Below are 27,778 nucleotides of genomic sequence, written 5' to 3' on the forward strand. Positions count from 1 at the left end.
GGAGACACACTACATCATAGGAAAGGTGGGAAAAGAGGAAGAGGATAGCACGTTCACAGAAGGAGTGGGGCTTTTCCAACTAGGACTTGTCTTCTACTGGACCACTGTGAGGTGATAAAACCTAAGTCACTTAGAACTGGCTCATGATCCATTGCACTGGCTCATGGGAGCCCCGGCCAGGGCAGAACACGGACATTCTGAGGATGTGAAATTCTGAGAATGTCTGTCCCGTGTGCAGCTCAACCCAAGGTTAGCACTTCCCATTCCTACCAGTGAGAAGCTCTGGTCAGATATACCAACCATACCATTTCTCTTCTTGGGTCATTCTGCTTTAAGAATTTCAATAAGTTACAAACCTCTTCTTGAAGCTTTGAATTAGTCTTTTCCAACCCTTCTATCTTGGTTTGAAGATCCCCAACTGTGCAGCTGTATAAAAGAAAATATTAAGTAAATGTGAACTTATAAAAGCTGACTGTTTTCCCAATCTGTAAACAATGAGAATAGAGATTCCTAGATTTCCTATATGAAATGGAGAGTCAAAGGGTCTCCAATTAACTCATAGATGAGAATTCTAAATATATATGTATGCAGTGTGTGTGTGTGTGTGTGTGTGTGTGTGTATTATTTTTACTGAAAAGTTTTTAATGTTTGATCCAAATATGCTACCCATTTCTTGTTTAGCCAACTGGAAAGAAAACACCATTTCCCCCAACTCAATATATGGGAACCAAAACGCACTGGGCAGTCATATATCTAAAGTAATATTCATAACAAGATATTGGTACTTTTGGGTAGTAGGATCAAAGGTGATTTTTAAATCTTTTTTACACTGTCCCATTTTTCACATATTCTTTAAGTATATGCACGACTTTCATACCGAAAAATACGTAAAAAGCTAATGTAGACTTGACAGACAACAATAATAACCACAACGATAATAGTAGTAGTTTTCTTTTTGGACAATGTGTCAGACCCTGTTTGTTCTAAGCACTTTAAATGCATCAACTCCCCACAATTCTGTGATGCAAATCTTATTGTTAATCTGTTTTACAGATGAGGAAAACATAACTTTATATTGAGAAACTCACTTAACTTCATACCCCTATGAACCCAGGTGGTCTGGCTCCAGAGCCTGCACTTTCAGGCAACAGACCCTACTGCCAAAAACTGGGGCTTTTTGCCGGTGAGGGGTGGTACCAAGATACAAACCTGACAAGGCTAATGAGCCAAGGTTCAAGAATTGGGTGGGAGGGCTTCCCTGGTGGCGCAGTGGTTGACAGTCCGCCTGCCGATGCAGGGGACACGGGTTTGTGCCCCGGTCCGGGAAGATCCCACATGCCTCAGAGCGGCTGGGCCCGTGAGCCATGGCCGCTGAGCCTGCGCGTCCGGAGCCTGTGCTCCGCAGCGGGAGAGGCCACAACAGTGAGAGGCCCGCGTACCGCAAAAAAAAAAAAAAGAATTGGGTGGGAGAAAAATAAAAACACAAATTGACACAAAATGAAAAAGTCAACAAAACAAAACATATGGAAGGAATTACAAGTTTTAAGAGGGTGCCATTTTCAATTCTGTACCAACTACATAACTCAGAAAATATCAATAAAATTTCTATTTTTCCTTAGAAAACATAAATTACCAAAAAAGATATATCCTCATGAGGAGAAAAGCTAGATGAATTAACAGTTAAGGAAAAACTGAAAAGCTGGCAAAGTATTGCCTCCATACAGGCTTTGAGCTTCAAATTTTCAAGGAGCAAATAATGCTCATGAACTAGAAGGTGTTCTCAGGCACAGAAACAAGGCAAAGCTTCCTGATTCATTTTGTGAAGCTGCATAACCCTGATACCATGCCAGAGGGGAAACTATGGAACAACTATGTTAGGTTACATGTTAAGAGAATGACTAAATTATTAAAGCTATGATCAAGTAGAGTTTATCCTTACGAAGAAATCCATTAATAAACTATATTACATCAATAGATTAAGGGATAAAAGTCATGATTAACTTAATGGATGCTAAAAGGCATTTGATAAAATTCAACATCTATTCCTTATAATGGCTCTCAATAAACTAAGCATGGATTAAGAATCTCACTCTCAAAAAAAAAAAAAAAAAAGAATCTCACTCTCAAAATAATAGCCAGCGTCACACCTCAGGAAAGCTCAGAGCAGCACTACCCTAGGTATGTCCTTCAAACACACTAGCTCCTTTGCCTGTTTCATTGGCTTTGGGGGCCAGAGAGGCTGCTCCCGCAGAGAACTGCTAATGTGCACAGTGTACTCTCTAAAGAGGGTTCAGAGAGAGAATTATATTTCCCAAACACGTCAGGCTGAGAATCTCCATCCATTCTCCATCAACACCCGTAACAACTAGTGTTTCATGAAACACAGGAGCAGCTTTCCAATTAAAATGAAAATTCAAGATAAAGATACCTGCTATCACTATTGAATTGCTCTCAAAGGTCTAGCCCAGGGCTTCCCTGGTGGCGCAGTGGTTGAGAATCTGCCTGCCAATGCAGGGGACACGGGTTCGAGCCCTGGTCTGGGAAGATCCCACATGCCGCGGAGCAACTGGGCCCGTGAGCCACAGCTACTGAGCCTGCGCACCTGGAGCCTGTGCTCCGCAACGGGAGAGGCCGAGAGAGTGAGAGACCCGCGCACCGCGATGAAGAGTGGCCCCCACTCGCCGCAACTAGAGAAAGCCCTCCCACAGAAACGAAGACCCAACACAGCCAAAAATAAATAAATAAAAAAAAAAAAAAAAAAAAAAGGTCTAGCCCAGTGGTTTTCAACCCCTTTCTCCTGCCCAGAACGTTGGAGGGATGTGTGTTGATTCCCAGCAGCAATAATGCTTCCCATGCAGTGATTTCCAACTAAGTTGCGGTGGGCTAAGGGGTGGAGAGGTTTCATTTATTACTCTCTAATTTGCATAACTACACAGAACAAAAGATCAAAGGATTCCCCAAAGCTCTTTATCAAGAAATCATACTTATACAGTCTGTATACATGAGCACTGAACCTTTTTTCTTGGTTTGGAAAAAAGTTAGATATAAATATATGGCAACTCAAAAAGGTTCCATGAGGCAGTTATCGGGCACTGAGAATGAACTGCAACACTGGAAAAAGGAGGGAGTCCTACCTTAAGTGCCGGTTAAGTTCTTCCACATAATTTTTTTGATCAAGTACATCAGTAATTCTTTCATGCCTTTTAAAAAGAACATAAGAAGAGAGAAATTCTTTTTACTCAGGGTTAATACTTTGTAATTGTCCCCCAACCTTCCAGTCACCTTGTAGGAGTACCAATGTCATCAGGAAACCAAGAGATGGTCAGAGCTTAGTAATGTCTGCACGGTCCTAAGTGAACTAGCAAGGCGGGCTAGGAAGACATGGGACACACTGGAAACAGGATGCCTGGAGAGGAGCCTCCCTGCAGACGCTCCTCCCACCTCTCCCCTAGCATTTGAGAAAGCCACTGGCATGCAAGGTAGAAACACCAAAAGCCAGATGTAAATGGCTCTCCAGTTAGGAGATAAAGCAGCCCTTGTTATACTGAAGGAAAAGAAGCTGCCTCAGAAAAGAAGACCACAAGACTCTTGAAAACACAAAGCTGATCAGTCTGGGTTAAAAAAAAAGACTCTGGGAACTCTTTGGCGGCCCAGTGGTTAGGACTCCGCGCTTTCACTGCCAGGGGGGTAGGTTCAATCCCTGGTCAGGGAACTAAGATCCTGCAAGCTGTGCAGCATGGCCAAAAAAAAAAAAAAAAAAGCAAAAAGCAAAAACACAACACAACACAACAAAACAAAACTTCATACCTCTTTATGCAAAAAAGACTTTATCATTTTAAAGTTAGGCTCCCCCCACCAATTTCTTTACGTACGTATGTACATAAATGGGATCATGTGACCCAGGTTCATGCCACAGGTGCTGGATTTGCTGGTCAGTGCAGTCATTTTTTTTCTTTTACCTTTCTGCCCTTTACATAGCTCTCCCAGGTAACACATACTGATAGCTTGTTGAGTATCCTATGTGTATATAATCATAATATCTATCTATATTTTTACATATAGTATATGCAATTAAAATATAAAATATATATTAGAGAATTTGGGGGTTTTAAAAAATGGGATATATATACTTCTCAGTATTATACTTTTCTCACTCAATAATACCTGGGGAAATTCCTCTAAATCTACTATACAGTAGGTCAAATTTGTTTTTCTTTCATGTCTGTATAATACACAGTGTGGAATACTTCAGATGTTCTGCAATTCATTCAATTGCAGATGTCCCTAGGTATCCACGGGGGACTAGTTCCAGAACCTCTGTGGATACCAAAATCTGCAGATGCTCAAGTCCCTTATACAAATGGCATAGCACAGCTGACCCTCTATATCTGTGGGTGCCACATCTGCAGGTTGAAAGACTGACTGTATTCCCTTAATAGTGGATAATCAGTTTATTTCCAGTTCTTTTTGACATTAAGAATGTATTTTAAATTTCAAGTGAGTAAATCCTTGTACTGTGGGTGCATGAAGCATTAATGGGATTCCCGCTGGTCCCTTCCTTGGTAAGGTGCACTGCCAAGGCACTGAGAAGGAAGAGTTCTCATTACAAAGACATATGAAAGACAGGTAACAGATGTACGTGGTAAAATATTCAAACACAGCGCAAGGGTTTACAGTGAAACTCCCTCCCATGCCTGTCTCCTGACCTCTTCTCCACAGGCGGCTGTGTTTTCAGGTCGATGTGCCTCTCTAGAAATGATCCATGTATATGGAAGTACAACATATAAATATGGGTGTATGTCTTTTTTGTTACAACATAAATGGTAGCATGTTATATAAATTGTTTGCTTTTTTTTCTTTTCTTTTTTTTTTTTTCCAGGATAACTTCTTTTAATGCTCTTGTTAACAAGGATGAGGTAGAACTACAATGTGCCATGAAGAGACACCCAAGACACAGTAGGATCAAAGAATAAGTCTAGTGGCAACTTAACTATATAATAGTACCTTTCCATTTACATCCAAACCATAAAGCAAATTACACTACCAACAAATATATACCTGCAAGGCAGTAAAGAAAGGCTTGGAAGGAGTCATGCATGAGTAGCTTCCTCTGAAGAAGCAGGGGGAGTGGGACTGAGATGGAGACGAGGGGATAGTGTTAATGGGGAAATCTGCCTTGTACTCTCTATTCTTCCACAGATCCTAATTCCCTAAACAATGGGAATAGGAATGTATTACCACTGTAATTAAAAATAGCTAAATAAAAAATAAAAATTCAAACAACACAAAAACAAAAGTAGCATTCTTTGTCAACAGTTACATGAAAAGATGCAACATCACTAATCATCAGGGGAATGCAAATCAAAAACCACAGTATGCTATCAGGTCATACCCGTTAGAATGGCTATCACCGAAAAGACAAGAAGTAATAAGTGTAGGCCAGGATGCAGAGAAAAGGGAACACTTGTGCACTATTGGTGGGAATGTAAATTGGTGCAGCCACTATGGAAAACAGTAGGGCAATTCCTCAAAAAATTAAAAAATAAAATTACTAAATGATCCAGCAATTCCACTTCTGGGTATTTATCCAAAGAAAATGAAAACTAACTTGAAAATGTATATGCACGCCCATGTTCACTGCAGCATTATTTATAACAGCCAAGATAAGGAAACAACCCAACTGTCCATCAATGGATGTGGTATATTCATATAATAAAATACTATTCATCCATAAAAAAGAAGGAAATCCTACCATTTCTGACAACATGAGTGGACTTTGAGGGCATTATGCTAAGTGAAGTAAGTAAAACAGTGAAACACAAAGACCTTATGATCTTACTTATATGTGGAATCTAAAATAAACACAAAACTAAACCCACAGGTACAAGGACTGGTGGTTGCCAGAGGTGGGGGGGTGGGGGAGTGGGTGAATGGGGCCATAAGGCACCAACTTCCAGTTATAAAATAAGTAAGTCCTGGGGATGTAATGTACAGCACGGTGACTGTAGTTAATAATACTGTATTGCATATTTGAAAGTTGCTAAGAGAGTGGATCCTAGAAATTCTTATCACAAGAAAAGAAATTTTTTGTAACTATGTATGGTGATGGATGTTAACTAGACTTATTGTGGTGATCATTTTGCAATATATACAAATATCAGATCATTATGTTGTATACTTGAAACTAATATAATGTTATATGTCAATTATACCTCAATTTTAAAAAAGGAGCATTCTTTGCCAGAATTTCATTAAAAACGTGACGAACAGCATACAATACAGAACTTACTCTTTGCCACCATCAAGATCCTGCACATCCTTAATGTAGAGAGAAAAATCGATCACTCCAACCTGATCGAAATAAAATGTACCAGTTTAAGTGAAAAATAACTTTTCGCACTTTCCACAAACCTTAGTCTTTAAAATTCAGGGTATTTACCTTCCTATCTCAGGATAAAACAATAGGATTGTTAGGATAACCTGACAATCAGTTAGGTTAACCAGCTTAAAGCAGCAATCAGTCAAACAAACAAACCAAAAGAAAAATAACCCCATTACCTTCTAGAAGAAAAACTTACAAAAAATCAGAATTTAAGGGAAGTTTTACCACCTAGTTATGATTTGTTTCTTGCATTTATTCAACAATCAAATTGTTGACAAAGATCAACAAAGTTCTTTGGGTACAAAGTAATAAAAAAAAAAAGAGACCTGGATCTCTAAAGTGGTGACCTTAACTGATAACTCTGACTTCTTCCCCCAAACTGGGGTGAAAAGGTCCAGTCAGTATTTCAGGGAAAATTCTCTGCTGCTGTGGGGAACTAGGGGCTCCAAGACCCCTCAAAATCTCAAAGTCAGGGGCTCTGTCCAGAAATAAAGCACTTCAGAGAGAGTGAATGAGAGCCCTAGTCTGCCACCATCTGCTCTAGTGTTAAGTGCAGCCATTCCTTTGAAATATAGGAAAATTGGGTCCATCAATAGAGAAATATTTAAATCAGTCACGTTATAGCCATATTGCAGAACCCTATGCAACCATAACAAAGAATGCAGAGAATGAATATGTAATGAAATGAAGAAAGCTCCAGGATAAAATTTTAACTCAAAGAATACTATGTACGGCATTAACTCCTTACAGTAACCTCCCTTATGTTAAAACCAAAGCTATACATGATGTTTTCTGCAACTCCTCTGTTGCGCCTCCCACCAATCTATATTCCTGACACTTGAACCTGGGTGGCCAGTAAGGCCTGTCTTTATGAGCAGAAAGCAGCAGAAAGGATGCTGTGACTTCTGCAGCTAGGTTCACAAAGGCAGTACGAGCTTCCTCCTGGCTCTTTCCCTTGGGCATATACCTTTGAAGTTCTGAGCTTCCATGGGAAAAGTCTGGCTAACCTTGAGGCACCACGCTGGAGACCATGTGGAGAGAGCACGTGTAGACAGAGATGCCCAAGAAGCCCCTGCTTCTCCAGCCTCAGTTCCCTGAGCCTTCTCAGCCCAGAGGACAGAGAGTGAGAGTGCATATGCCTTCAGCCACTCCAGCCCCAGCCACCAACTACCCGTGATCACAGGCGTGCTTAAGAGTCACCTCAAATATGAGGGACTGTAATCATTTATGTGACTGTTAATTTGTTACACTGCAACAGAAAACCAGAAAAGGTTTAATTAAAAACAAAACCTATGTATACATAAATGCATAGGAAAAGTAGAAACAGTCCCTCAAATTTTTACCATTGTCTGTGGGGACAGGACTGGGACTGAATGGGGAGAGAAGGGGAGCTTGAATTTCACTTTTCACTTTACATTCTTCTGTAATTGCTTAACTTTTTTTCAACAAGCATGCATTTCTTTTGTGATACAAAAATAATTAAAAAAGAAAGATATATTTGACTGGAAAAAAAGCAACAACAGAAGGAATGAGAAAGAATACCCAAAGTAGACATTAATGGACTAGGAAACAAAGCTCTCCTCTCAAAGCAGAAGTGATGTGTAAAAGCAAGGCCTGGTTCTTCGAGCTCAACACAGTAGACAAATCTCTACCAAGTATTACAATTTAGAAAAGTGAGATTTTAAAAAGCTGTAAGAAAATACTCTCATGCAACTAATAGGTCTGAATGAAACAAATGATTTCTGGAAAACTATAAATGACTAAAAATTTTTCTAAGACTTAGGAAACCAATAAATTGACCAAAGCTATGCAAAAAATTAAAGTGGTCAAAGCATGAGGACCAGAGAGCTTTTGCATAAAGCTGAAACTGTCATACCAGCAAGTTTTAACAAACCTTTAAAGAAAAATAATTCCTGCTCTAATACACTGTTGTGGAAAACAAGAAAGAAAAGAATATCATCCAGTTTATTTTACGAGGTTATACAATCCTGACACTGAAAAGTGACAAAGACAGTATAGAAAAGGAAAATTCAGACCAGTGTCACTTTTAAGGAGAAATACAAAATTTCCAAATAAACCACAGACATATTAAATCTAGGAGTATACTAAAAGAATAACGCACGATGACCAAGTAAGGTTTATTTTATGATATCACAATAGGAAACCTAAGAATCAATTCAATTATAATTATGGGTTAAAAATGGATATGACATCTCAATAGACGCCAAAAAAGGTATTTGATAGCATTCAATATTCATTTTTAAATAAAAAATATAAAGTAAGTTAGAATAGAACAGTACTTTCTAAACATGAGAAAGAGGATCCCTCAGGGTGCAATAGCAAATACTCATACTTTATGGTGACATACAAGAGGTATTAAAGATAAGAATAGGCCAGGGGGCTCAATCACATCTATTACTTAATAAAAATTCTAATTAAATTTTTATTTTGGAATCTGACAAAATGATGTTCAAGGTCACCTGGCAGAACGGACAGCCTCAACTATATCTGAAAAAGAAGTACAACAAAGTAGGCAGGAGGTGAACTGCCAGAGCATAAAACACACTATGTGGCTTTGGTAATTAAAAGACTATGTTAGGGCTTCCCTGGTGGCGCAGTGGTTGAGAGTCCGCCTGCCGATGCAGGGGACACGGGTTCGTGCCCCAGTCCGGGAAGATCCCACATGCCGTGGAGCAGCTGGGCCCGTGAGCCATGGCCGCTGAGCCTGTGCTCTGCAACGGGAGAGGCCACAACAGTGAGAGGCCCGCGTACCAAAAAAAAAAAAAAAAAAAAAAAAAGACTACGTTACTGGCATAGAAATAAAAAGATCCAGAGACTAAATAGAGAGTCCAGAAATAAGCCTCAGAGCATAATGGATATTTCAACACATGATAAAGGTGGAATTTCAAATTAGTAGGGAAATAATATTTGATACATGATATTGAGAAAACTTTACTAGTACTGTAGTAGTAGTTTACTACTGTACTTATATAAGAAATCTAGACTTCTACTTCACACTATGTCAAAACGAATAACAGGCAGATCATTTAAATGTAAAAAATATACATGTAATTTAAAAAATTAGGTTAATTTTTAGACGTTGAAGGACCTTCTAAGCACAATACCTTAGAAGGTATAAAGGAAAAGTCCATTAAATATGACTGCCAAAAAAAAAAAAAAAAAGTCTACAGGGAAAACAAGCCCCAAGACAGCAGAAAAAAAAATTTATAACAAATATTCTGACAAATGGTAAATATCCTTAATCAATAATAAAGGAGCAGAAAAAGGTGGAAAACTCAAAAAAATGGGCAAAGGATATGAACAGGTGAACCACCGATGGCAAATAAAACATGAAAAAATACTTTATCTTCCTAGTTCTCAAAAATATAAATTTGAGATGAAGAGTTATTTTTCTCTCAGATTAAAAGAGACCAAGAATGCTCACATGTCATCACAACACTCATGCAGAATGTGTACACTCTGACACAGCAATCTCAAAACTTATCCTAAGAAAATAAACAGACAAGAGTAAAAAGAAGTATGAGGATGTTTATAACACTATTGTTATAACATGGAAACAACTTACATTAATAAGTATTGGTTAAATAAATTATGGTACATTCATAAAATGGATTACTATGCAGTTGTTTAAAATGGTTTATATCTCTTGACATCAAGAGCTATGTGGAACATATTATTAAATAAAAAAATTGCAAAATGGTGTGCTTGGAATAATCATATTTTGGTTTAATGAAAAAAGAGAACTCCAAACATCTGTCTCTGAAATATAAATACACACATACACCTTCCTTCATGTGCTTCAAGGATGTATCCTGAAATGTAACACTGAATTAGCTCTTTCTGTGTAATGGGATTATAAGTGATATTTCAAAAAAAACTTCTTTGTATGTTTTGGAAAATATTTAACAGGCAAAAACAAGAAAACTACTAGGAAAAAAAAGAAAAAAAAAAGAAAGAGAGGAGAGGTTACAATAAAAAAAGCTGACCTGGTCACGGAGGGATTGGGGAAGCTTTAGATTCATGTCCAAACATGTAGTGGGAAGAAGCCTGGGCCACTGCCCAGTTACAGATGCCCTGAAGAGGTGGCGGTGAGGGTGGGGCAGGGTGTCCTGATTTACAGTCCCTGCCACCACGAGTTTAGGCCTCAGCCCTGGTCAAGAGGGTGTCCCACCCCATGGGGCACTCTGCATCTTACTGCCTACTTTCATTTGTGCTCCATTTTACCATCTGACTTCCCAAATCTCTCCTGAGTCTATTTTCCCACTCCCCATGCAGCCTGGGGCTTCCAGACTTGTCTGCTCAATGTTTTTGCTTTCCCTATTCTTGGCTGCTTCTAACTCATCAACTGGATGGTTGCTAGCTTGATCTTTTTCAATCCCAGGCCTGATCATTTCAGTGTACTGCTTAAATACCTCCAAAGGTTTTTAAGTTCCAAAGTTTCAGGGACAAAAACTAAAGCCTCTAACATGGCACTGATGGCCTAACAACTGGGCCAGCCTCCACCTTCACTTCACTCATCGAGCATCCTGTGTTCTAGCCATGGAGCACTGTTTCCCGTTCCCAAACATGCCATGCCCTCTGTGTGTGCCTCTGTGCCTTTGCCCAAGCTATTTTTCACCCTACCCCAAGACCTTCGCCAGCTGCTCTCCACTCCGGTCCAGCACAGCACCTTGTACAGCCCTGTGCCAGATGCCCCTTCCTTAGGTTCAGCATGTGTCTGCAGATCCTACGTAAAATCTCTGGCCCAAACAAGGCATTCGATCTGGAGTCAAAATTCCCATTTTACCTGAGAATCCAAGTCTTCTCCTTTTAAACAGAGGTTGGCATCAAGCACATTGAGTCCCACCAGCAGACCAACAATCACCATCCCTTCTTCCTCCATCATTAATGCCTCAGGCTCATAGAACTCACTGAAAGAGATTGATACAACAGGAACACCTTCACCACCCTTCTCTTGGACCTACTCTGCCTTTTCACCTCTCAGCTCATGGCCTGGCTGCCAACTTCATCAGGAGCCAGAGGCTCCCTTGTGCGAATTCCCTTCTTCCTTCTATTTCCTCTCTCACTTTAAGTGCTGCTATCTCTTCTCTGGCCTCTCCTCTCTTCCTGTGGATTAAAATGGACTCCTCCTACCTCTGGTCTAGGGTTAACACCTCTGTTTGGACCCTGGAGCCCAGTCCTCCTCATCTCTTGGCTCCTGTGTTCCTGAACATAACTCTGCCCCTCTTGGTCACCCTGGCTCCTTCTTTTGTGTTGCTTTAAACTACTTCTACACGTACATTCATGTCAACATAAAGTGGAATCCCACAGCCTCCCCCACCACCCATCCAAGGATAAAACTCTTCCCTCTTCCCTGTGTCCCATGGAACAACACTGGCTGCTTTTACTTCCTTACCTCCAAGTCACCTCAGCCATTACAGTGAGGCTCCATCCATTACTGCTCTGGTCACCAGCGATTAGCTAATTTACCATCGTGTGTGTGAGTACATGAGAACTTATTATCCTAAGAATTAGTTGTTTAGAACAAAATCTGTACCTCAGAGTTACTCAGTATAATGGTACTCAAAGAAGAGTACAAAGTACATGAACTATTTGAAACCAGTATTTATCATGAAAAAACATGTTCAATAATAAGCCATGACTTGAAAACAATGGAAAATTTTGGGAGACTGTAAAAGACATTTTTATGTCAGTTAGATAAGAGAATTATCTCTGGAGAGATTTGTTCCTTGTAAATGATCATATCCTGGAGAAAATTCCTCTTATAATGGTTACTTTTGTTTATAGAGTTATAAATGTAAAAAATGAACCCAGTCATAAATTTCAGAGATAGACAGTTCGTCTTTACTGATGCCAAGAGATATAAAAGTTTACAAACTGAATGTGGAATCCTAAAACAGGTAATCTAGATATGTTCCCTTACAAAAAGCAGGGTTTTATACTTTAAAATTGCCCACTGAATCTAGTTCAAGTCATTTTCCCCCTATTATCATCCAGTCAAATACCATTTTGTTGAAACTTAATGGAGTACGCTGTCAGGGTGCCTAATCTTAGGTATTTTTGAAGAACTATCTTCGAAATGACTTCTCAAAATGAAAATATACATCTTCATTCATAGAGACTTTCAGAAATCAGTGCTCAAAAAATAAAATACTGCTATTTTAAAACTAAGCCACAGAATAGTTACACTTAATAATTTGAATAAAAACTGTACATTATACATTCTTGTTTTAATTCCGAATGATCTACAGAACTGTGTTCTAATTACGAAGCAAAAGCTAAGCAAAGATAGGTGATGAAATACCTTAAGAGATGTTTATTGTCTATAAGCACTTTCAGATAATCTGCCAGTTTCTTCTGCATGAGTGCAAGATAAAGCCAAGCTCGGCCCCTTCCCACAGCTGTCCTGGAATTCAAACAGAGAATCAAACTATTATGACATAACAATAATAACAACAAAAAACAAAGGGAAAAGAACCAACTTAGCCAAGGAGAAACACATGTTCACGCACACACATGCTTGTGAATGCAGAGAACGCTGTAATAGAGCTGCCCTGGGGGCTGGGGGAGCGCACTGTCTGGTAAGGCTGAGGAAATGGCTCACTGCATTCTTTTGGGTACTGTTTGAAGTCTGTATCATGGGCATGTATTCTGCATCCCCCCCCAAAAAAAACAGGAAAAAAAATTTAAGCCACAAACATCTGATTTCTGGAACAAATACAATTAGACAAAACTTTGCATGTGTTCATAAAATTTCACAGGGAGTCAGGAAATACCAGGTTAGATTGTATAATGGATAAATTTTCTTTCAAAAGACGAATATAGAACGTAGTTATTAAAGGGTTGAAGTCTCACAAGATTTCTAGGGCATTAGCTCAAAGGTACAATTTTATTTCTCATGTGGTAAAATACACATAACATAAAGTTTACCACCTTACCCATTTTTAACTGTACTGTTCAGTACTGTTAGGTACATTCATGTTGCTGTGCAACCAATCTCAAAGGTGTGATTTTGAAAAGATCTGTTTTAAACATTATAAGAAAAAGAAAGGCCTCCCAATTGTGGACCTAACATTATATAAGGAAAAAAAGATCCTGTTCTAAGCAGAGTAACTGCATTTGTAACACCCAAGAGAGTACTAGAGGTACTGCTGTAATCAATATCAGCCTCAAAGGGTCAGAGGGCGCCTAACTTAATCAATACAAAAGACTGGATTCCCCCCTTCTCCTTTCAGTAAATGTTGTAAAGCCAGAGTAAAAAAGAAAGAAAATAAAGTAGGAAAAAAAAAGATATCTGATGTTGGCATGATAGGAAAAATGGACACCGACATGTGCTGCTTGGTGGGAGTGCAAACTGGTACAATTTTTCTAGCTGGCAATTTAATGACAGCAGGTTATCAAAATTCTACATCTAGTAACATAAGGAAATAATTTAGGAGGTACACAAAGACGTATGTTTGGGGGTGGTCACCACTGCACTGTTTGGAAAATGAGAATTTGAAGACAAGCACAAAGAGCAAAGTGGGAGGAGCTATACAAAAATGATGTGGATGACTATTATGGCAAAAGGTTTAAAATATAATATTAAATGGGAAAAAAAGCCACAAAACAGTATGTACAGTTTAATACTTGATTTTTTTTCCCAGTTCCCCACCTCTGTACAATATACTGCTCTTAGTTTAGGTTCACTTCCAAAACATTTTTATGCATATGAAAATAAATATAAATTCTATTTTTCTCTCCTTTTTACAAAAAAATTAGTATGCTATGTATGCCGTTCTGCAACTTGCTTATTTCACTGAATATCTGTCATTTTGAAATTCTTTCCAGACACAGGGAATTTTTCGTTCATTTTTTCATAGCTTTAGAGCATTTCAGTATTGGACTGCCCTATAATTTATTTAGCTGGTTTTTATCTAGGCTGTTTCTAATCTTCCGCTGTTACAAATAATGCTGCAACAGGTATTTCTGTACATGTGTCATTTTCATGTACGAGATAAAACTCCTAGAAGTGGAATTGCTGGGTCAAAGGGTAGATGTATTGGTGGTTTTTGTGGATAGTGCCAAACTGTCTTCCATGAGAAACCGTGCAATAATGAAGCCACTGGGGGAGGTGGAGGGGAATAAAATCTTATTTATTTGTCTGTCCGACTATGCACTGAAAGGATCTAGAAGGATACTGACCACGATATTAATTGTAGTTTTTTTCCTGAGTAGTAAGCTAACAGAAGCGCCTTTTTTGTTTCTTAATTAAAAGTTGTCATAAGAAAAAAGGGTTTTTTTTTGGTTATTTTGTTTTTTTAGAATTTATTTATTTAATTTATTTATTTTGGGCTGTGTTGGGTCCTTGTTGCTGCACGCGGGCTTTCTCTAGTTGCGGTGAAGGGGGGTTACTCTTGGTTGCGGTGCGTGTGCTTCTCATTGCGGTGGCTTCTCTTGTTGCAGAGCACAGGCTCTAGGCATGTGCGCTTCAGTAGTTGTGGCGCATGGGCTCTAGAGCACAGGCTCAGTAGTTGTAGCGCACAGGCTTCGTTGCTCCACGGCATGTGGGATCTTCCCAGACCAGGGATCGAACCCGTGTCCCCTGCATTGGCAGGCAGATTCTTAACCACTGTGCCACAACTGCTGAGCCTGCGCTCTAGAACCCGCGAGCCACAATTACTGAAGCCTACGTGCCTAGAGCCCGTGCTCTGCAACAAGAGAAGCCACTGCAGTGAGAAGCGCGCACACTGCAATGAAGACCCAATGCCGCCAAAAACAAACAAACAAACAAATAAATAAATAAATCAAAAAGAAGAACGGAAGAAACAAGGCAGAAGACGTAGGAGGCTCATGAGGGGGTCACCAAATAAATATATGAAAGGTTGTCGCCTGCTAAAGGTTTTCACCTTAGGTGGTATAGGCCCAGAGGGATGAACCAGGGACAGAGACAGAAGGTTTAAGTCCGATGAATGCACAGGGCTCAGCAACGATGGAGTTTAGTGGGATTTAGAGGGTTTCAGAGACCAGCAGACCTGTTGTTTTCTTCCTGGTTCCACCACTCCCTTGTCGAGGGACCTTGAGCAAGTTACTTAACTACTCTGAGTCTCAGTTTCTGCACTTGTAGTTGGGGACACCAACAGCTTAGTCCCTAGGGATTTGTGGAGGATAAAACGAGCTAATGAAATGTCCTTAGCACAGTGCCTGGCACACGGCAGGCCCTTAGTTAATGGTGGTGGCTATTATTATTATCTAAAAATGGAATCAGCTGGCTCTGCAGGAGAAGGTCAAACAGAGGCTAGACAGCTGAGTCCCCTGTGAAAGACTCTGCCGGGAGAACTTTTGCATTGGCCTAAGGATCTCCAGGGCCCCTTCTCAATGCAGACTCCACGATACACCTTTTCATGTTCCATTCAGTTTTTGATTTTGAGCCTATACATAGGGATCCCAAGGGCAAACCCAGATAAGGCAAATGATTCATTAGTGCCAGCCTTTCCAGAAATGTGTCTTGTCCTGGAATCTAAAATCTGTTCCAAACTGTATTATTCAGAAAACTGCCCAGGTGCAACTGTGAGTCTTTTTTTTTTTTTAAAAAACATCTTTATTGGAGTATAGTTGCTTTTTAATGGTGTGTTATTTTCTGCCTTATAACAGAGTGAATCAGCTATACATATACATATATCCCCATATCTCCTCCCTCTTCCACCCTCCCTATCCCACCCCTCTAGGTGGTCACAAAGCACCCAGGTGCATCTGAAGCAGCAATTCCAGGAGTGTAACAACCCTTTTTCCTCCTGTAACTGCTCTTTGGGTGACAACACCTTTTCACTATTTGACCCTGTACGACACGCAGAAATCACCGTCCCCATTTTAGAGAAAAGGAAACTGAGGCTCAGAGAGGGGCAAATTTTCTCAAGCTTATGTGGAGAATGAGCAGCAGAGCTGGGACTAAAGTCTAAGTAGAGTGTAGCTTTTGCTACAATTTGTTCTAAATTAGAAAACGCTTTATCAGCAAGGAATAGAGAAATTGATAAATACAAGGAAGTTTTCTTAAAACATCACATTGATGTAACTACTTCTCACTCACTTTAATTCTGGCAGATTTCTGACACTAGTGGCTATATCTGATGCTTCTGGACAAAGTTTCTCCACCAGCTCCAAAGGACCAAAGAAAGATTTATTTTGGCCAATAAAACTCTTCTTAACTAAAAGGGAAAACAGAAGTGTTATTCATAAGAACAGGTTGCAAAATGTCTTCAGGGTCCCACAGTCTCTCTCCCAAAAGCCAAATGAATGCTGTGGAGCTGCACTGCTTACTCCTTCTGATTCAGTCTTGGGGACTGGGAGAGGCCAGGTACCAAATGAGCTCTCCCTTCCTCGAATGAAAGGGTTTCTCTGATATACCCACTAGGCTCTTTCTTTCAAGTATTTATTGACCATGAAATAAAACAAATGCTCAAATGATCACCTGTGAAATCCTTGCCCTTTCTCCCTCCTATGCCAAAGTCAATTCTTGATTTCAAATCATCGCCACCATGATGCCAAAGTCAATTCTTGATTTCAAATCATCACCACCATCCCTCATCTGAACTGCTGCAATAATCTCCTAATGGGTTTCCCTGCTCCTAATACCGTCACCTCCCCACCTTTCTAATCTGTCCTCCACATAGCTGGAAGTTCTTTTACAAATGTTAAGTTAGATCTTGTTTTTCCCTTGCTGAAAATCTTCTAAATACTCTTAGAATAAAATCCAGCTCCTCACCTGACCTATAAAGGCCTACGTGATCCAGCCCATCCCAACTGCCCTGACCTCACCTCCTCCTTCCCAGCATGCCTCAGTTACTTGGTGTCTTCCTGAAACCAAGGTTGGTCCCACTCAGGACTTCGCACCTGTTTTGTTCTGTCTTTCTAGGAAGGCTCTTGCCCCAAACATTTGCAAGGTTGACTCCTTCTTCTCTTTTAGGTCTCAGCTCACATTTCACCCCCCCAGAAAGACCTTCGCCTCTCACCCTAGCTGAAAGGTTTTTCCCTTGATTCTCTATCATTTAACCTATTTTGCATCCCTGAATTTGTAGCATTTTGTAATTATGTTTGCTTCTGAGTTTGTTGTCTGTCTCCTCTTCTAGAGCTGTGCTGTCCAAGGTAGTCACTAGCCACAAGTGCTACTGAAATGTAGCCAGTGCAATTGAGATGTGCTGTAAGTATAAAACACACGGTGGATCTTTAAGCCTCAGTGTAAAAAAGAATGCAAAATATCTCATTAGTAAGGTTTATACTGATTATATGTGTCAAAATGATAATATTTTGGCTATATTGGGATAAATTACTAAAAGTAATTTCATCTGTTTCTTTTCCGTTTTTTAAAACGTGTCTACTAGAACATTAGAAATTACACATGTGGCTTGCATGGCATTTCTATTGGGCAGCGCTGCTCTAGAATGTCGCGTCTTGTGGGTAGGGACCTTGTTTCTCTTGTGCACTGTTTGTTTTGTGTGCACAAGAACAACACCAGCACCCAGAACAACGTTTGGCATTGATGATGCTGGGAAACAGCTAGCCCGAATTTTTCAAGCCCCCGAACCCGCCCTCAGGCTCACCTTTCAGCCCATGTTTGAGGCAGTGCTCCATCACTACAAAGAACTGCTGCAAGGGGGCATGGTCTGCATCCAGGCTGCGGCCCAGGCTCAGGGCGGACTGGAGCAAGACCTTGATGCTGAGTTTCATCATGTGCATCAGGTTGACACGCTCCTCCATCATCTGGCACTTGGAAACTGGAGGACAGAAGCGGGGACAGCTTCGTTAGTGGACTGAGTGTAGCCCAGGGTGAGGAGGCTGGACGCGGAACAATGGAGGGAAGACCGGCCAGGCGGTCTGCTCGGAACGCGGACGTGCGGGTTAACCGGAGATCGCAGCCAGCCGGGCCCTGACCCCGGGAGGTCACAGCCGCATGTGGGCGGCGGGGGACGTGGGTCAGACTCTAGGGGACTCTCCCAGGTAGCTCAGCGCGTTGCTACGGCGACGACCCTACCAAGACTCACCGCGAATGGTTTCTCCCACGCCCCCATTCCATTTTTGACTAATGGAAGGGCGCAAACTCCAGGAAGCCCTGCCCCAAGCAAGAAGGCTTGCTGGGAAAGTGCTCCTCCCCCTCTCGTTCCTATTGGAGGAGTCCAGCTCGAGGCCACGCCCATGGAGCTCACGGGCGCCATTTTGACTTTTCAGCCGTCCGGACGGAGGTAGTGGCTTCCGGGGTTGATTGTGTTGGTCCGCACACCCGCCACGGGGCTTTCTGAGCCGGTTGTTTTGCCTGATAGTGCCAGCCGGAGCCTTCGGGGAAGCATCAGTTTCTCAGTAATGGACTCAAATTTTCGTTGTTACCCATCTTTCGTCCACAATTAGTGGACAATTCGAGTTTTACACTTCTTTTGTAAATAAAACCGTTAGAATAAAATGAACTCAGCCGCTTTTCAACTCCATTAACCTTGTCACTTTGAGAGTAAAAGTTTGTAGTCAATATCAGATATCCATGACAAATTCTTACCAAGTGTCATCGCAAGCCCAGGAAACTGTCACTCGAGAAATTAATAATATAGACCCCAAACTATAACCTACTCCCGGAAGGAAAAATATCCCGGGCCAACGCGCCCCTCCCTCCGCACCTGCGCCATCGTTCGGTCTTTTAAATGGATTGGGCGTGGGGTGGGGTGGGGATCTTATTGTTTTAGTTTGCAGTTGTTCATTACAGATGTTAAGCAGCTTTTCATGTTTGTCTCCTATTATTCCTTCTATGAATTGCCTGTTAAATCTTTTAACTTTATTTGTTTGCCTTTGTTTTATTGGTCCGCATATTCTGGATATTAATCCTTTGTCTACCTGCTTTATTTCATGGGCAGTAAATAATATGGACATATAAATAGTTAAAAGAGCATATATATGTGTAGGTAAATCGAAAAGAATGATATTATGACTGTGAATTTATAATACAGGTATTAAGTAAATATGGTTGAGACTAGAGACAGCCTGGGACTGAAAATTCTAAATTCTCATCAAAACCCAAGAGGACAGCTGCTGGGAAAGAAAAATCGGTCTAAACCTTTCATCATGGTGTGGAAAAAGAAAAGTGGACTTTAAGTAAGCATTTGGGTGGGAGTGGTATAATTATTTTTAAATTTTGAGAGAATCCTATGTATTACATTTATAAATTTGAAAAGTTTAATAAAATGGATGACAGGCAAAGGGAATAGAAATTGTAAAACCCCAACAAGAAGAGGGAGAAATCCTGAATAGACCAATAACCACAGAAGCAATTTGTAAAGATTTATTTGTAAAGAAGATACCAATCCCCGGTCTAAAAAGGAAGTCTAGTGTTGTTCGAATGGGAATACGTACGCAGGAAGTCCTACGGAGGGCTAGGCAGGCCCAGATATTTTAAGGAAGTCGATTTCTAGATCCTCAAGTTTCACAGGCACTCTTTCTTCTTCCACTCTACAGAAGAACCACAATTCACTCCTTGTCCCATATCTTCCTCTTTTTAAAAAAAATAAACGTATTTATTTATTCATTTATTTAATTTTTGGCTGCACTGGGTCTTCGCTGCTGCACGCGGGTTTTCTCTAGTTGCTGAGAGCGGGGGCTACTCTTTGTTGCGGTGCGCAGGCTTCTCATTGCAGTGGCTTCTCTTGTTGCGGAGCATGGGTTCTAGGCACGCGGGCTTCAGTACTTGTGGCTCATGGGCTCTAGAGCACAGGCTCAGTAGTTGTGGCGCATGGGTTTAGTTGCTTCACGGCATGTGGGATCTTCCCGGACCAGGGCGCAAACCCGTGTCCCCTGCAGTGGCAGGCGGATTCTTAACCACTGCGCCACCAGGGAAGCCCCCATATCTTCCTCTTGATGCACTGACCTGGGGTGCAGAAAGTCTAACACCAAATGAAGGTGAAACCTCCTTTGATGATTAATCAAGTCACCCAAAACATGAAGAGCTTCCAGTCTCTCATTGCTTTGTTGAACTTAAACTTGGTCTTGGGAGAGAGGGTTGGTCTCCAGCCCTCTGCTGGGTATCCTGAATTTAGAGAGTTAAAAAAAAAATTTCCCCCACAAATATGAATATATATAATTGTTTTCAGTCAGTCTCAATACTCATCCCTTGGATGTGCCATTAACTTGATGGACACGTTCAATAAATTAAATGAGCCAAACTGCAGCTCCAAGTTTTTGATGAAAATGGATTTCAAGTACATGTAAACTAACTTTTAAATAAATAATTAATTAATTAATTTTGGCCATATGGGACTTAGTTCCCTGACTAGGGATCAAACCCGTGTCCCCTGCAGTGGAAGTGTGCAGTCCCAACCACTGGACAGCCAGGGAATTCCCTAAACTAACTCTTTTTGTCAAAAAATATTGTATTGGCAAGGTGTAATGAAATAAGCAATGTTTAGATATCCCCAACCATTTTGAGTGTTCTGAGTTAAACAAAGTGAAAGAATTATAAGGCATAATTATCATCTGATAAGTCTTGATAAAGCCTTTTTTGGGAACTTCCCAGAGGTAGAGAAATTTCTTTAATGTGACTAGGTTGCATCCTTTTGCAAGTAAGGTGATTTTCATTTGAACAAAATGAATATTTCAACAAAAATGAACAAAATTTTGACATTAGATCAATGTGATTTGGGGCATATAACTTAGGAGTTCAAAGATTGAACAACATTACTATAACAAAACTGTCCATTTCATACCTGAGTCACTTTGCTGTACAGCAGAAATTAACACAACATTGTAAATCAACTATACTTCAATAAAACTTAAAAAAATGTTTGGTAGAATTTACCAATGGGGAAAAAAAACCTGTCCATTTCTATTTATTATTTATATGAGCCAGATTTCTCAAGGATCACATCTATAAAAAATCAAAAAATAGGAATAAAATTGATTCTGAGTCCTATCACATTTTATCAGTAAATATATATTTATTCATCTACAAGTACATGCTAATGAAAAAACCAACACCAGCTCATGAAGAGAAGTAATTCCAAGAAAAATTTATGTATAATTACTTATAAAATTATATTTATATTCCTTTAATTAACTTAGCATTACTAATAATTCTAATGGTAATTTGTTCCAGAAGAAAAAGAAATTTTTTAAAATTAATTAATTTTATTTATTTATTTTTGGCTGCATTGGGTCTTTGTTGCTGAGCACAGGCTTTCTCTAGTTGTGGCGAGAGGGGGCTACTCTTCGTTGCGGTGTGTGAGCTTCTCATTGTGGTGGCTTCTCTTGTTGCAGAGCATGGGGTCTAGGCACGTGGGCTTCAGTAGTTGTGGCTCACGGGCTCTAGAGTGCAGGCTCAGTAGTTGTGGTGCATGGGCTTAGTTGCTCGTGGCACGTGGGATATTCCCGGACCAGGGCTTGAACTCGTGTCCCCTGCATTGGCAGGCGGAGTCTTAACCATTGCACCACCAGGGAAGCCCAAGAAAAAATATTTTATACACTCAGCTTTAGTCACAAGAAAAGTTTATTACACTTTAATTAATTTACATATTTTTTTCTGAGATGTATGATAGGATGACCAATAAAAAAATTTTAAACATACGTAAGTGGATTGGAAATTCAAGTCCAAGGAATAAAAGGGAAAAATGTAAAAATTTCAAATATTAATTAACTTGTTATTTATTTTTAAGATGGATGGTAGTGTTATCAAATCATTAAGGTATTTATATACCACTTGATACACTTAAAAGAATGATATCATGGTTTTATTTTAAAAAGTCAATTTTACAATAAACCAGAAAATGTATTCTAAACTTTAAAATTATGATGAAGAATTTTATGTATCAACTTTAAAAGCTGAAGTTTTTTTTTAAGGGGTCATGTGAACAAAAAACGTGAAGACTAGTGCTTAAGGCAGTGGCTCCTACCATCGTTCCTGGGAACACAGCAGTGTTCTGCAGCCATCTCATCCATCCCCTGGTTGGGTTAGTCACCTATTCCCATTTGAGCTCAATTTAGGGTCATGGAAAATTGGAGCTGGAAGGATCTTTAAGCTGTTTCATCTCTCAATTTTATTAGCTTTGTGACCTTGGCTAAGCTGTTCACATCTCTAAGCTTTGTTAATAATAGTTCAACACAACACACAGAATGTCACAAAATTCTACACTTATTGAATTGCCAAGTAAATGGTCTGATCAGGGATCTCGACCTTGACTGTTGTAGAGGGGCTGGGCCTGTAACATAAAAGAGTGACCCAGTGAGAGGACAAGCTGGAGAGAACGTGCAGCCACCTTCTTGCTGGAGGAATGCTGATTGATCATATGTGCCAGATGGGAGTTTTCAGGAGAAGCTGGTGATCTGGATTTTTATGGAAAACCTGGTAATTGGCTAAAAAAAATTTAAATGCTTATAAAAGCATTTAAGTATAAACTATGCAGGATAGAAAAAACTGCAACTACCAGCCACAAACATCTCAAAGGGCTGCTCTATACCTTTGGTGTAGACAATAAGTATTCACTTCAGGGAGTGGATTCTACAGATGTTTTTTTGGTTTTTGATCGGGTTCTGAATTATAGAGAATTAACTAGATTCTTTATAAATTTGAGTTTTAGTTTTGATTAGCCCTTTGGTGTCTTGAAAGATCTTATAATACAGTATGGTGTTACCCTGTACTAACAATGAAGAAAACCACTTTACAGTTTCCTAATTTTCCAGAATTTTCACTTATCTCAATGGCTAACTTAAGGAGTTCAGCAATGTGAAATGAAACAGTCATTGTACTTCATTTCGGAAGGAGCAATATCACTTGTGCAGAAGTGCTCTGACACATGGAAAAAAAATGTGTCATGGAAGACAACAGAGAAAGGTATAACACATATCACCTACCTAATGCCAAATATATATCTAAATACTTTTAAAATTAAAGAATGACTTCTTCAGTGCATTTTGTTATTCATCCTTTAGGACAGGGGTCCCTATCCACTGGGCCACGGACCGGCACTGGTCTGTGGCCTGTTAGGAAGTGGGCCACACAGCAGGAGGTGAGTGGCGGGTGAGTGAGTGAAGTTTCACCTGTATTTACAGCTGCTCCCCATCACTCGCGTTACCACCTGAGTCCTGCCTCCTGTCAGATCAGCGGCGGCATTGGATTCTCATAGGAGCACGAACCCTACTGTGAACTGTGTATGCGAGGGATCTAGGTTGCATGCTCCTTATGAGAATCTAATGCCTGATGATCTGAGGCAGTGATGCTAGTGCTGGGGAGTGGCTGCAAATACAGATTATCATTAGCAGAGAGGTTTGACTGCACAGAGACCATAATCAATTGCTTGCAGACTCATAGCAAAACCCTATCAGTGAGTGGCAAGTGAAGACAAGCTCAGGGCTCCCACTGATTCTGCATTATCGTGAGTTGTATAATTATTTCACTGTATATTACAATGTAATAATAATAGAAATAAAGTGCCCAATAAATGTAATGTGCTTGAATCATCTGGAAACCATTCCCCCCACCAAGTCTGTGGAAAAATTGTCTTCCATGAAACTGGTCCCTGGTGCCAAAAAGGTTGGGGACCACTGCTTTAGGAGGAGGCATTACTTTAAAAAGCATGATGTAGAACCCTGTGTGTGTATACTGTGGTTTGTGTGAAAACTGTGTGTATAGAGATGAAAGCACATGTTACATGCACAGACACTCTGAAATACAATAGGATTGGGGACAGTTTCTGGGAAGGAGGACTTATTCTACATTGAGTGTCCTTTAGTACAGTTTGATTTTTGTTTTTGTTTTACCATGTGTATTACCTTTAGAAAAAATACCAAAAAACCAAACAAGATAACTACAGAGAATGCAATCATTGTGGCAAGTTGTGCTACCAGACCCCACGTGGGATAAGATTTTAAAACAAGTATTCAAAGCGTTCCACATTCCATGACATTCCACAGCTTTTTCCTTAAACCTGTATCACCAAAAAAATTTTATCTGGCAAGAGTGCTGCTCACATTCAGTCTCCGCTCCTTCACCACTCCCTCTGAATAATCTCTGTTCTCACTGCTTTTGTAAGCAGATAAGCAGATCAATGGAAAAGAGATGAAATGAGCCAGCCCTGACTGAAGTGGTGGCCGCCATTTTCTCCTGACCTGCTTTTCTGAGGCCTCTGCAGCGCATGCTACCCAGGATTCAGTTCCTTTTCCCCATCCCCACTCCTGTCCTACCTGATGGCTTCAAATCTGTGTTACTCTCGGAGACCAGCCACATAGCTCATCCCAGGTGTTCCCCACACTTCTGCCCTCAGTAAGCCATGTTTACAATTTTCGCCAGATTTGAGTGGCAGTTATTTACTTAATATTTTCTTTAAATTGACTAATTAAAAATCCATATGTATATATTACAGCATTTTACTTATAAAATTATTTAAAGGCATCAAGGCATTGAGGTGATGTGACTAAGAGCACAGGCTTGAGAGGCAGCCTGGCTTGGTTCAAGTCCTGGCTCTGCCATTTCTAAGTAACTTTGTCAAATTACTTCTCTTTAATGCAGTTTCCCTCTTTATAAATAGGGGATAATAACGGTACCTACCACGTGGGGCAGGCTATGTGGGAGGAGGCATGAAGTCAACCTCTCCCCCCCATGGCCTTAAGTGACAGCAATTTCCTGCAGGGTTAGTCCCTATCTGGTTGGGTGGGTGAGAGGCTGCTGCCCAGTGCCTGCCTAATGTGCTGTGGCGCTGCCAGCCCGGGGCAGGCCAGTGCATACCTGGCCCCACCCTGAAAGTCAGACAGCATAACTCCAACCCTCCCTGCGGCAGCACTGGTCGTGCACTGTGGTCAGGGAGGGGTGGGGAGAAGCCCCAGGGCAGTTCAAGTGGACCAGAGCAGCGGAGAAACTGTCCCAGGAAGACAGTGGAAGATGGGACCACACAAAAGCCCGGCTCCAAGGCCTCCACACATGCTCCTTTGTCCCATCAGACTTCACTTAATACAAATTCAAAGATAAAATTCGTAAGAATTTCTATCATGGGGCACTTCTCAGTACCTGGCCCTGCACAATCACACTGATTACAGCCTGCATTGATTGCACATCATGAAGCCAGTTCAGCGATCACCTAGGATTATTGTGAAGATTAAATGAACTAATGTATGTACAGACCTAAGACTAATATCTGGCACCTAGGAAGCACAATATAAGTGCTAGGTATTATTTATAGCATTACCATAAATAGAAAACAAGTATTTTTCAAATATGCATTTGTTCAACAAATATTTATTATTCTGTGCTAGGCACAGTTCTAGGCACTGGCACATTTTACTTATCACCAAACAGTTAACATGTATTATTTGCTTACTAAGAAGCCTCCAGAAGACCCCATGCCTTGACTCTCAGGACTGACCACCAATGGTGGGCATACAGTCAAACACCCATTGATGTGTGTAAAGGTAGCGAGCTAGTGGCAACTAGATTCCTGAGTCAAACAGGCTCCTTCGTTACCTTCTAGTCCTACTTTCTATCGCCAAAGAAATATTGTTTTCTATCTCAAGTCAGATTTTAAACTTTACTCATTAATCTTTCTTAACCAATGAAACTGTCACAATTCACTATCCTGGTGCCAGTGCTGACTTCTACATCAAATATACATTGGACAGGATGGAATCAAGAAACCTCAAAGGCAGGGACTTCCCTGGTGGTCCAGTGGTAAAGAATCCGCCTTCCAATGCAGGGGACGCTGGTTGGATCCCCGGCTGGGGAACTAAGATCCCACATGCTGCGGAGCAACTAAGCCCGCACGCTTCAATGAGAGAGCCCTCATACAGCAAACCACAAAGCCCAGGCGCCCTGGAGCCTGCGCGCCACAACTAGAGAGAATCGTGTGCGCCTCAATGAAGATCCCAAGTGCTGCAACTAAGACCTGACGCAGCCAAAAAAATAATAAAATAAAATAAATATTAAAAAAGAGTACTTGTGAAAAAAAAAAAAGGAACCTCAAAGGCACACTATAATATAATGCTTCTTAGAGAGCACGCCACAGTCTTTAGTGAACTCTGCCCCGCAGCACGTCGTGTGATGAAAATCTTCTCACTGCACAATCCAATACAGTAGCCACTAGCCACGTGTAGACTACTGAGCACTTCAAATGTGGCTGTTGTGACTGAGGAACTGAATTTTTAACATTTAAACATCACATGTGGGTAGTGGCTACTGTATTGGTTGGCACAGCTCTAAATATTTGGCTTTACAGGGCTAAGTCACACTCTAAATATCATAATCATTTAATGTTTCCATTCTTACTCATTTGCTGAAACTCTGTTATAGATGACAAAGGCTTAAAAGGACTATAAGAGATCATTGGGTGAATCACAAAATTCCTATTTAACAGGCTGGGATATGTGATGACTCTTCTGCATGACACAGCTAGTTGGCTGTAGAGCTCACCTGGAACCCTCAACCCCTTAATTCCGCCTTGGTGCTTTGACTCCCCGGTGAGTCGGGATGCGCCGTCAACAACTGGAGGTGTGAGCCAGGATGGCATTTTGAGATTTAAAGCAGAGAACAGTACTGTTTCATTTCTTAAGTAAGTCCTTTAAAAATTAATAAGGACTACCTAAGCTTAAACTCGTACATTTTAAAGTGTAAAGTTCACCAGTGAGAATAAGAATGCTGCCTGGGGAACACAACTAGAAGTGAAGTCGCCCCAATCTCAGGCCACCCACACCCACGTATTTATCTCGGCATGGACACACGGTATAAAGAAAACAGACGAGTAGTTAGGCGAGTTAACAGGATGGTTTTTTAACAACCTGTCTAACAGGATGAGTCGGTTAAGCACCCTTGCCAGCCTCGGTCCCACCAACAGTCCCACAGAAAGCTCGTGGGTCGCGCCCAGCCGGAGCCTACCTGCGCGCGCCGCGCCGTCCGCGCCGCCGTCCGCGGCGCCCAGCCCAGCGGCCGCGCGGAGCGCGCTCCCGCAGCTCGCCGACAGGTTGCCAGTGGCCTTCCGCGCCAGGGTCAGGATGGGCGCCGACCAGCCTTCCGCCGCCGCACGCGGCTTCGCCACCCTCCGCAGTTCGCCTGGGCCCGGCAGCTGGCTCCGGTCCACGATCTCAAACTCTTCTCCCGGCTCCGGCCCCGGCTCCTGCCCCGCCCGGCACCGGTCTTCCCCGTCGGCCATCTTGGTCTTGTCACGTGGCCCCGGCAGGCAGCGGAGTCGGCGCGGGCGGGCGCTTTGCCCTTGCTGCTAGTTTTTCGTGTTCGCGACGGGCCTTCCTCTTTATCGCCCTCCTTTCTTTTCTGTCATTTTAAAAAAGCTCGGGAAAGTGCAAATCATAAGAAGCACCCACGTTCTCATCACCTGGGAGGACTTGTTTTCGTGGATGTTATTCTTGGGCTTTCTCCTTTTGTTGTGGTGCATC

The 27,778-nt window shown here is 41.1% G+C and overlaps 1 protein-coding gene across 1 annotated transcript in view; it reads right to left on the reverse strand.

Annotated features, from left to right (window-relative positions):
- RUFY1 (RUN and FYVE domain containing 1) overlaps positions 1–27,537 on the reverse strand; it is a gene marked incomplete at both ends in the record, with an annotated part of 55,088 nt that extends 27,551 nt beyond the window's left edge. Inside the window, 8 exons of the mRNA XM_079704025.1 lie at positions 357–426; positions 3,135–3,200; positions 6,290–6,351; positions 11,190–11,313; positions 12,708–12,809; positions 16,470–16,587; positions 17,980–18,153; positions 27,264–27,537. Coding sequence (XP_079560151.1) covers positions 357–426; positions 3,135–3,200; positions 6,290–6,351; positions 11,190–11,313; positions 12,708–12,809; positions 16,470–16,587; positions 17,980–18,153; positions 27,264–27,537 — 990 coding nt within the window. The remainder of the gene's footprint in view (positions 1–356; positions 427–3,134; positions 3,201–6,289; positions 6,352–11,189; positions 11,314–12,707; positions 12,810–16,469; positions 16,588–17,979; positions 18,154–27,263) is intronic.
- Between the last annotated feature and the right edge of the window lie 241 nt (positions 27,538–27,778).

This window comes from Hyperoodon ampullatus (genome assembly GCF_949752795.1).
Source record: "Hyperoodon ampullatus genome assembly, chromosome: 4".
Classification (NCBI taxonomy): domain Eukaryota; kingdom Metazoa; phylum Chordata; class Mammalia; order Artiodactyla; family Ziphiidae; genus Hyperoodon; species Hyperoodon ampullatus.